The following is a 10,749-nucleotide window of genomic DNA, read 5'->3' as shown; positions in this document are numbered from 1 at the left end:
TGGCGGTGGCTGGGGCTCTCTCTAGGAAAACGGAGCAGCCTTCAGGGTTAGCACAGACAGACACGAGGGTGCATGCCGGCGTACATAGTACTAGCACTACTGCATGCTTTTACCAGCACCGCCAGGAGCGTCTCCCTGCACTTTTCGCCGCCCCGAACAGCTCGAAACTTATGTTCAGAGAAAGTGGGAGACACCATCTGTTCAGCGATGCTTGGTTCATCAAAACCAACCACATCGACGATCATATTAGACGCCGCCGGTTAGCCAACCCCTACCCCCTACTCGATCTCCTTCTCTTGGATGCCACAATCATGTGGAGCATGAACTCGACTTGTCGCAGTACCCGCCATAATTGAAGCAAGATCCAAGTGTGTGCGAGGATGGCACTAGAATAACAATACATCGGTCAAAGGGGCACGCAGACGGACGCAGTGCACACAGTGCGTGCAGGTTCAGTGGGAGTCAGAGCATGCATGCCACCATGCGTTGTAAAAGCCTCTCATTTCAAGCCGAAAGTTTCAGTTAGGGATCCATCACGCATCACATCCGTAGTAACATCCGTCCCTCCTCCTCGAACGCAACGCGACCGTGATTAGCCTCACTGTCGCGTGCCAGAGTGCACTTAAGCCTCTGATGATGCCTCTGTCACTGGATCATGAGGCGGATCGGTCGGTCCTTCGCTCGGCCTCTGTCAGAGGCAGTCGGCATCGTGAATCATCTTGTCTTGCAACGTTCTAGTACCAGTACTGATTAATCTGTTTGTGTGGATGACAGCGTCTTACCGACTGCAAGGAGGGGCTCCTTCAGACTTCAGATCCACCACACGTCAATGGCGCCATCAGCAAACTTAAGAAGAATGCAGAGCGAATGAAATCTTGTACGAGTATAAAACTCGTTTTGGTGCCTCCTTGCTAATTACTGCAAACATTGCAAAGGAGTGTGGTGGAGCTGTTGTTAATGGCCACGAGCAAGAGGCCCATGAAAAAGTTAAGTGGGCTTTGTTTATGGGCACCCTACGACGTTTCGAATGTCATTCTTTTTTTTATTGAAACAAGGCAAAAGACTTGTCTCTTTCTTTCGAAACCAAACCGAGGCAAAAGATTTGTCTTATATATTAATTAAAGAAGAACATAGAGTTTGAAATACACCTCATAACTGAAAAACAAAAGGTGTTACTATCCCAGTATGATGGTGCCCAAATTTTTTTGCCCCAGCGGTTACCCAGAGGATGGCATCGCACTTGATGTTGTTGAGCAATATTGTTGGAGGCATACTCTTTTGTTGAAATACCCAGGCGTTTTCTTTGATTCCAAATGGTCCATCCAATTAGCATGGCGAGGGAGGCCATGGCTTTTCGATTGGGGGTGCTCTTGCTTGATCTATTCACCCACCAATTCTTCATAGAGTTCTCAAGGTGCCAAGTAGATGTGTCAATATCTTCAAGATGTAGCCACACATTCATAGGCTGAGGGTGAAACGACATTTGATGAAGAGGTGTAGCCCGGATTCTTGTTCTCTTTTGCATAGGGGGCAAAGATGACGGTTTGACCATCCACGACGTGCCGGCCTATCCATTGTCCAGATTCTATCTTGTATTGCGAGCCAAGCGAAGAACTTCACCTTCGGCGATGCCCAAGCCTTGCAAACCGCGTGATCCATAGGAGAGTATAAGGTTCACAGGAATTGTGCGGAGTAAGCCGTCGCCGCCGAGTATTGACCATCTGTGACATGCTTCCAAGTATATCTCATCTTCCGCCTGCTTCTCGAGCGGGAACGCCGAGATGGGCAACCGAAGTTCAACGAATTGACGAACGTGGGTCATGGAGAAGCTGGCGGTCATGTTGATTTTGTTGATCCAAGCTTCCTCCTTGAAGACTTGAAGTTTTTATTGATTAAGAGAGAAGTCACGGTCTTGCAGATATCCGTGCATCGGCCAACTTCCTGATAGTGTTTCTCTAGCAAGTTAACAGCGTGACATTTTCATTACTCCCTTCGTTTCACAACATAAGATGCTTAAATTTCCACGAAGATCAAACGTATGTACTATGTTTGACCAGGAATCAGTGATATAAATACCAGCGTCGACAATACAAAATGAATAAAATATGAAAATGCTTTTGATGAAGGATCTAATGATACAAATATGGTACACTATCATTGATGTTAATGTTCTTTCCCAAAAAACTTCGACAAACATGCGCAAATTTGACTTATAAGAGCATCTCCAATAGCTTGTCTATATGGATGTCTATACTCGTTTTTCCATGACGCGACCTCAAAACAGGCGTCCAACAGCTTGTCTATATGGTCGTCTAAATATACACATCCTCTATATCGACCTCGACAATGTCCACGCCTGGACAATGTGAAGGCATTGTCTAAACTCAGCTGCAGTCATGATTTCTTCTTCTTCCCAGCGACGGCCCACATGCCATGGTCTCTGTATATAGACATTCTGATGCAAAGTTGGACGTGTATATGAGAGTATTTTTTTAGACCATTGTCTATATGACTATATAGACATCTAAATATACACATGTTATTGGAGATGCTCTAATAAAAATGCTAATAGCACAGCTTATATTGTGGAACGGAGGAAGTACCCATCAAAGAAAAACAACACTGTACGTACCATTTTTCTTGTACAATAAAACAAAAGTGTGCTGCTGCCAGCTCCCAGTTTCCTGCTAGTTCAAATCCATTTTAGCCGTGTCAGAACCAACACGACGCGCACACATGGGGACGGACAGGGGTGATGGGATTTGAGTCGCCATGACTCTACGGAGTAGGCACATTCTGTGGACAAGCACAAAGGCGGGAAGGAGGACAATGGGTTGCTGCAGCTACTCGTATGCGTGGGATGGCTACTCTCTCACCGTCACGCCAGATCGGTCACTCCATCACACATGTACTCCTACGTACGTACGTACGTACCAGCAAGCCGTCTATGATCGACGACCACTCCCTTCCTCACCGCATGCGTTGTGCTCTGGGAATGTCCGTGCCGCTTCAGCAGTTAGGCCATGTGCCGCTGCACAATTGACGATTCAGCAGTCTTTTATTTCTTCTAGGGAAGGGATAATGTCATGATTCAAGAAAAAGACGAGCCAGATAAATGGCGGGCGCATTCGACGGCCAATTCCGATCACTTTTCACTCGTCTGCAGTACGCACGTACGTACGTACGTGCAGCACTGTTCCACGCTTTCTTTCTGTTGTTGCGCCCAGCCGGCCCCTGCCTCCCCGAAAACAACCACCAACCATTCAAATCCGCAAACCGGCAACGTCACGCACCCCCACAACCACACCACAATCACGCGTACAATATCATCATTCCATCTCATCTGGTCTCGGGACGTGCAGCTGTACCGCCAAGGACTCGCTCACCCGCTACAGTCCAAGGCCGGGTGAAAAGAAAGGGACCAAAAGCCAAACGGCCATGCAAAACAAGAGGCGAGAAAAAACAGAGGGGCGGTACACGAGTACGAGTACGAGCGCCCCGCGGCAAAGCACCGGCGATAAAAAGCAGAGGCCTTTTTTCCAGCGGAGCAAAGTGGAGAGAAGAAGCGGCCAAAACAAACGTGATTTGGAGATGGGATGAAAGGACGGCATGACGCAAAACGAGATGAGATTTCGAAAGGTTGAACCAGAAAGTAACTCCGCGTTTGTTTAGGAGACGACCAGAAATCATGGTCCGGTTATTGGATCACTATACTGTGCCTGGGCGCATATTCCTTGTCTACATTTCGTGTAGGATAGATGCCCCTTCCAAGCATAGTGCCGCCACGAGCTGCCTGTAAAATGGCCATCATGTTATTGAGATTCCATGCATCATGGCGATATGGCACCCTGGTGCAGTGGAAAAACGAACCTTCCGCTGGAAGCATGGGGAATTAACCTTCCGCTAGAAGGAACCTCACACGGAAGAAAACCATTTCTCTATTTTTTTTTCTTCTTCTTCCCCGAGCTCCACTAATACTAGTTCCTTCGTTAACAAATATAAGTAGTTGCATTTTTCTTTATAAATAGATGTATATAAAAACATTCCAGTTTGTTCAATCACTCATTTCAGTTCGTACAAAGGAAGGCCATATTAAAATATTCAAAATATCTTATAGTATTTGTGAACCTTGGACTAGAAGGGTGGAAAATAAATCTTCAACTAGAAGTAATCTGAAACGGAAGAAAATCATCTCAATTTTTCCCCGGAGCTCAACTAATATTTCTGTGCTCAGATATAGTCCCTCCATTCCTTTACTTAAGGTGTATACATTTTGGCATGGCGGCTAAGGCACATAATTATTCACAAGTTAAGACAAAATTAACTTTGGCTGAATCATTGATTGGTGGCAAGTAAATCATTTAACCTAGAAAAGTAAGAGATACACGCAATCGGGAGATATATACTTTCCCTTTTTTTTTTCTTTACAAGCAAAGATACATACAATTGGGGGAGAGATACTTTCCTTTATCCTAGAGGTCTAAAAGCGAAATTTTATAGAATCAGAAGAAATGCAACTTATATTATGGAATTTTATCAAAAATAAAATACACCTTATATAAAGGAACGGAGGAAGTAATTCACAAGCCATGGAGCGGTAATAACAAGAAAATGAGAGTAGCAGACCAACTTTATTTTGAAAGGATTAAAACGAGAAAGTACTAGTATATCACACAATTGAACCATGAACCCGGTGACCAAAATGCCCCCCAAAAAAATCACCCAACCGGGGCATGAATTTCGCTTTGACACGGAGAGTGGATGCCAGCCAGAGAGGAGATCCCCCCTCCCCTTGCTCAAACAAGGAACGTATCCAACCAACACTTGTACTAGTAGCATGGCACCGTGACGGCCAGACCCCCAACGAGTTGTAGGAGGCGTCGCCGCCATCATCGTCATCCGTTCTTCATCCCTTTCACACTATAAATAGCTCCCCCCAAAGGATGGATTCGTTGCACATTCCCTCTCCTCTCCTCTCCTCTCTCCACCCCCGCAGCTGCAACAAGACAAGCCACATCTACATACATCCCCATCCACCCCCGCCCTCACGCGCCACCACCACCACTGAACCAGAGAGAGAGAGGGAGGGAGGGCAGACAGGAAGACAGAATTGGCCTGCCAAGAAAACAAAAGAGAGATCAAACCAAACCAGACCAACCAAGAGGAGAATTGCCAAGAAACACACAGAGAGAGAGAGAGAGAGAGAGAGAGAGAGAGAGAGAGAGAGAGAGAGAGTCGTCAAGAGGCAGTGAGAGAGAGCAAGGCGGGGAGGGAGGGGGAGATGGGGATGCGGGTGCCCGGGTGGGTTGGGGGCCTGGTGGAGGAGAGCTTCTTCGTGGGGTGCGAGGCGCACGAGAGCCGCAGGAAGAACGAGAAGAACATCTTCTGCCTCGCCTGCTGCACCAGCATCTGCCCGCACTGCGCCCCCGCCCACCGCCACCACCCACTCCTACAGGTCCGACTCCATACCTCATCGCTCTCGTTTCTTCATCCTCCGCCTTACCCGAACTCACGGTTAATCTTCTTTAATTGGTTGATTTTCTTGCTGCATGCATGCTTTTTTTGGGTACAATTGTTCTGATTTATTAGTTCCCTCTTCTTCTTCCGATTCGCATGTTTCTTGCAAAGTTTCTGCCCTCGATCTGCTTCCTTTGTCAGCAGGCTAGAAGAGATCATCAAAGGATCAGTGCTGCATGCCTCAGTTAATCTACCTTGTTTGGGCTTAATTAGTAGTAGCCGGACGAATTGGACTAAACTAATGAATCAATTAGCACAAGGTAGCCGCTACACAGACTAGATAGGCCAAGAGGAGGTGTGTCTATCTATCCATCGACCCATCCCAATTGCTTTTTGTTTTGTCCTGTGCTGTCTTTTCAAGAGCTGTTGTTTCCTCGCTTAGATTTGGCTTAAGCCCGGACGGACGGACGCGTGATGCCCTATTGCTATTGGCCACCATCTAGCTACTAGTGGTTGTCTAAGATAGTAGGAGTATTATTGAAGCTTAGAACTCCCCTCTCGTTTTGGAATTCCATGCTAATCTCTCCTGTACTTGCTCGGGTCCTTGTCCATGTCGTCTTGCGAGTTCTTGGTCATACGCCACTTTTCAGGGCCTCGAATTAGGATGGCGATTGCAACATGTAGTAGTACGTAGTATGTAACCATCACCTCACCTCACCTAATCTGCATAAAGCAACAGCCCCATAAATCGCAACTGCCTAGTTTAATTTAATCATGGCAGCTGCAGCTGGATGGATTCTCTGCCAAATTATTCTTCTTCGGTAAATTGATAGGGTAAAAATTAAATATAGTAGAAATGGCCTTTCTAATTTAAAAATAAATTCTGTTGCATGCGGTTTGCTTTGCTCCTCCTCTTGATCCTCTTGATCTCTTTTGCCTCAAGAGGAATGAATTTTCTTGTCCTCTTCCTGCCGGTTCCCAACCCCTTCCTTTTCATCGCAACTAATTTGGCCAGCTTCTGCCGGCATGGGTAGAACTCTGATGTGATGGGATGGAACCTGGTCGAAAATTTTGCGTGAATTTTCACCGCCCCCCTTGGCCGTTCGCTGGAAATGGGTATAGTCCTACAATAACGGTGAATTCTCACCGCTGCGTCCATGCTCCTGCACTGCCGCTTTCCCCCCTCCCTTTGCTGGAAAGGGGCCTTTCCAAACTTGTGATTGTGCTCCCCTTTTCCACCTTACCCAAAATAATAATTTACTGCAACGTCACAGTCTCATTTCCACCATCGCCGCGCTCGATTCGACGCAAAAGCGATGTTGATGGCGGTGGTAAATTGCTCCCTTCCCAAGAAGATGTTTCTACCTTTCCGAGTGAGCCGATCATTAGCATCGTATATCTTTTGTGTAGAGTGATTGGATTACCTCATGCTTCTCGGCGATTTGCCATTTAAAGGCCGGTTTATCCAAACCGTTTTGCCATGCATGGAAGCGCATCCGATCCCTGCCCTGCCCTTGTGGTGGCGCTCTTCCGCATCTGCAAGGCAGGCAGGTGGGTGTGCATGGTAAGAATTGGGGCGTCTTAGGATTGTTACCGCGGGGGCAAACAAGATTTACCATATTGTGCGCCGTGGTAAATGGGCTCCTTGTCTTTTTTACCAAAGAAGGCCACAATGCTGTTCCTCCCTGCGACGGGGGGGCCTCCCTCGATACTGTTCATTCATGGCACAGTCAAGTGCTAGCCACCAAAAGGGCTCTCCTTCCCCCTCAGCTGCTGCTCATCTTTTACCATTCACCACCAACCCCTCCGGTTGAGTTTTTACCGTCGTGCCCTCTGGTCCGGCCACTGGTTTGGCCATACGCTCTGGTGGATGCTGTGTGGTTGGTCATTGCACGCTGTGGGCTTGGGTAGGGTATGGGGGGCCTCCTTGCGACCACACGGTCAAAGCGTAGTCGTCCTCCATTGATGTGTTGCCCAATGGAGGAGCATCGGCATCAGTACCGCGACCTTATTACTACTGGCTTCTAGGATTGTTTTTAATCCCGGAACTGCCCTTCTCTGGCTAATCACCCGCACTACTCTACTACTTGCACGAATCTTGAAGCATAATAGGGCTGTTCTTCTGATCCCAGTGTTTTTTCTCATTTTTGCTGCATGTATGTGTATGTAATCAGGTGCGGCGATACGTGTACAATGACGTCGTCCGCCTGGGCGAGCTCGAGAAGCTCATCGACTGCTCCTATGTCCAGGTGGTTAACTTAATCACGTACTACATCTGTTAATTTACTTGAGCTAATGCACCAGTAGCAGTGTAGTACTCTCTGTAAAGAAATAGTATAACACTGTTTAGATCACTAAAATAGCCATTTAAATGCTTTTATATTTCTTTACGGAGGAAGTATTTGGCTTGATGATACTTCATACTGTATTGATTAACTGTATATGCTGTATTGATTAACTGTATATGCATGTGTGTCTCAGCCCTACACGATCAACAGCGCGAAGGTTATCTTCCTGAAGCCGAGGCCTCAGTCCAGGCCATTCAAGGGCTCCGGCAACGTCTGCCTCACATGTGACAGGATCCTCCAGGAGCCCTTCCACTTTTGCTGCCTCTCCTGCAAGGTCATTAATCAAATGCTTAAGTAGCACTAATCACTGCCTAATTGTCCCGTCGGAGATAAACAAATCTTTAGTAGCATTCCATGCTGAATCATCTACCTATGTGCGCGTGCGTGCGTGTGTCCGTGCAGGTGGACCATGTGGTGGAGCAGGGAGGGGACCTGTCCAATATCCTGCTGTATCGCGCCGGCGACGAGCTCCCTTTCCCGCGCTTCGAGAACCTCCACGTCGGCGACGGTGACTCGGGGCAGGTCACGCCCAACTCCATCCTTGAGAACCCGCTGCACCACCGCAACGGGTACGGTGGCGGCAGCGGCGGGTCCAGCGACAATGCCGGCAACGGCAACGGCAACGGCCATGGCGGCGGCGGCGAGCCGGCGGTGGTGAAGAGGAAGAAAGGGGGAGGGTTCTTCCCCAAGATGGTGCTGTCACTGGGCAGCAGGAGGAAGGGTGCACCCACCCGATCCCCCCTAGCCTGAGAACTCCCACGTTTGCATGCCCCGCCCCACCCCAACCCCCCCTATATATGTGTCACCATGCTGTTAATTAGTTCCCGTAGCTAGCCAGTGTTAGTCCCCTATTGGCGGTCGTAGCTGGAGCATTATATTAGTAGTGGTGTGTGTGCTATAGTCCTATGTAGAGTGTGTGTGCCTGGTTGGTTTGGGAGGGGCCTGATGGTGATCCATCGAGATGGAGGGCCACTTCTAGGAGCCGTAGCTAGGCGAGAAAGTGTTTTGGTGAGAAAAGAGACGAGAAGAGAAGAGAGGAAGAGAGAAGAATGGGGAAAGCGGTTCCCCCTGTTACATGGCCTAGGTAGGCACGGGTGCTTGTGCGGGGCCCACAATGCATGCAGGAGGGCAGGCATGCAGGCTCCCCACAAGGGTGCCTACCAATTTTGTATTATGATGTAACAGGGGCGTCCACACCCCCTAACCATATATACATCCCCCATATATATGTGTGAATTGTTCATGTTTTTGTACATCCATTGTGTTGTGTTCCCTCCACAGTTCTGGTGCTACCAGTACATCTCAAGCTGCTGCTGCTGCTGCCTTGTTTAAATTGCAAACAAATGGCTTGAAGTCCACTGGTTTTGGCTTGTTGAGTTTGAGAGCTGTTTGCTGCTGGTATGGTATGCATGCACGGTTCTATGAGGATGGTTGGTTGCTTTAATTCGGCCGGCATGTGATACTGATACACGGCCTCCGGCTCCCGTCCAAAGTCTTCGGTTAAGGTACTGGCGGGAAATGAGTGTCTCGCGGAATTGTGTTTGTTTTGTTTCTACTGTCATTGTGCTTTGCTTGCCACTTTAAAGAGTTGCCCCCGTCTAGTCCCATGTCGCCTACTCCTATCAGCCTCGCCTTGTCGCGACGAGCTCCGTCTAGGTCGACCACAGTCGGCAGATGAGCTGGCAGTCTAGGGCCAAGAGCCCAAGACCGACCAAAGAAATATGTTTGTCCCGCAAAAAGAAAATAAATGTTTGCCTTACCAAAGAAATTGCAATTTGGCAAGGTGGGCTAGAGTACTCCCTCCAGTACTTTTTAGTTCGCATAAGATTTGATAGTACATAAGATGTTCCTTTACACACGGCTCGGCGCCATGGCAATTTAGCAAGCTGGGCTAGTATGCAGGAGCCGTCAGCCGGCAACTCTCCACGTATTCCGAGGCGATCCCAACACACCATCGGGGAGCGCGGGCCCTGTCGGGGCGATCGAGAGGATCGCAGCCAAAACACCGGACAAAATCGCATAAATTATTGGCCGAGGGACGCATAACCACCCATTTGACTCTTGTCGCTGGCTGCTCTCGCCGCGGAAAATCGGATCTATCTCACTCTCACGCTGCTATGCCTCCGTACCTCGCAATCCATGCTGCTTTGCAACCTTGGCCTTCCGAATTTCACACACACAAACGAAAAGATAGACTCCCGTTACTGCTACTCCCTTCATTTCTTTTTAGTTCGCATATAAAGTTTGGTCAAAGTCAATCTTCATAGAGTTTGACTAATTTTTTATTAAAAAACATAAACATTCATAATATGAAATCAATATTATCAGATGCACCATGAAACGCATTTTTATACTATATAGTTTTAGCATTATAGATGTTCATATTTTTTTATATAAATTTGGTTAAACTTTATGTAGTTTGACTTTGACCAAATTTTATATGCGGAGTAAAAGCAAACAGAGGGAGTAATTGATTGCCATAATTTTGAGGGCTTTTCTTTTTGCCATAATTTTGAGCTACATAGTCTTAAAGTAGCCGCGATCAAGATACGCGACTCCACTTGCCTCAGACTGCTCACAATGGGGAGTAACATAGAGTAGTAACTTGCCGATATTACTAGTCTATGTTACTAGCTTCATAGTGGGTAGTAACATATAAGTGATATTTTCTCCTTTCTAGTTTATAGGGTTTATCTCAAAATTTTAGTTTTTTTCATTTATAAGGCTCAATTTGGTTGTTCCCTATCACATGTTCAGACTTCAAGGTGCATTAAATCATTGCATGCAAGTATTAAGAGAAAACTGACCAATGCATGCACTTTATGCATGCATTCATTGCAATTAATGCATTCGTAAACATAATTTTTTGAGGAAAATAAGAGCATTAATTGGGTGCTTTTGCAAACTAGAAAAAAGATTCCACCACTCATCATCTACCTTGGTT

At 47.2% G+C, this 10,749-nt stretch overlaps 1 protein-coding gene across 1 annotated transcript; it reads left to right on the top strand.

Annotated features, from left to right (window-relative positions):
- Positions 1 to 4,964: 4,964 nt before the first annotated feature.
- LOC119316354 lies at positions 4,965 to 9,058 on the top strand. The gene is made up of 4 exons (XM_037590672.1): positions 4,965 to 5,455; positions 7,632 to 7,706; positions 7,939 to 8,079; positions 8,208 to 9,058. The coding sequence occupies exons 1-4, from the start codon at positions 5,282 to 5,284 to the stop codon at positions 8,553 to 8,555; spliced, it is 738 nt and encodes a 245-aa protein (XP_037446569.1). The 5' UTR covers positions 4,965 to 5,281; the 3' UTR covers positions 8,556 to 9,058.
- The last annotated feature ends 1,691 nt before the right edge of the window (positions 9,059 to 10,749 follow it).

The sequence above is a fragment of the Triticum dicoccoides genome, chromosome 6A, assembly GCF_002162155.2.
Source record: "Triticum dicoccoides isolate Atlit2015 ecotype Zavitan chromosome 6A, WEW_v2.0, whole genome shotgun sequence".
NCBI classification, from domain to species: Eukaryota; Viridiplantae; Streptophyta; class Magnoliopsida; order Poales; family Poaceae; genus Triticum; species Triticum dicoccoides.
The sequence above is the reverse complement of the archived record's forward strand: the minus strand, read 5'-3'. Positions and strand labels throughout refer to the sequence as shown.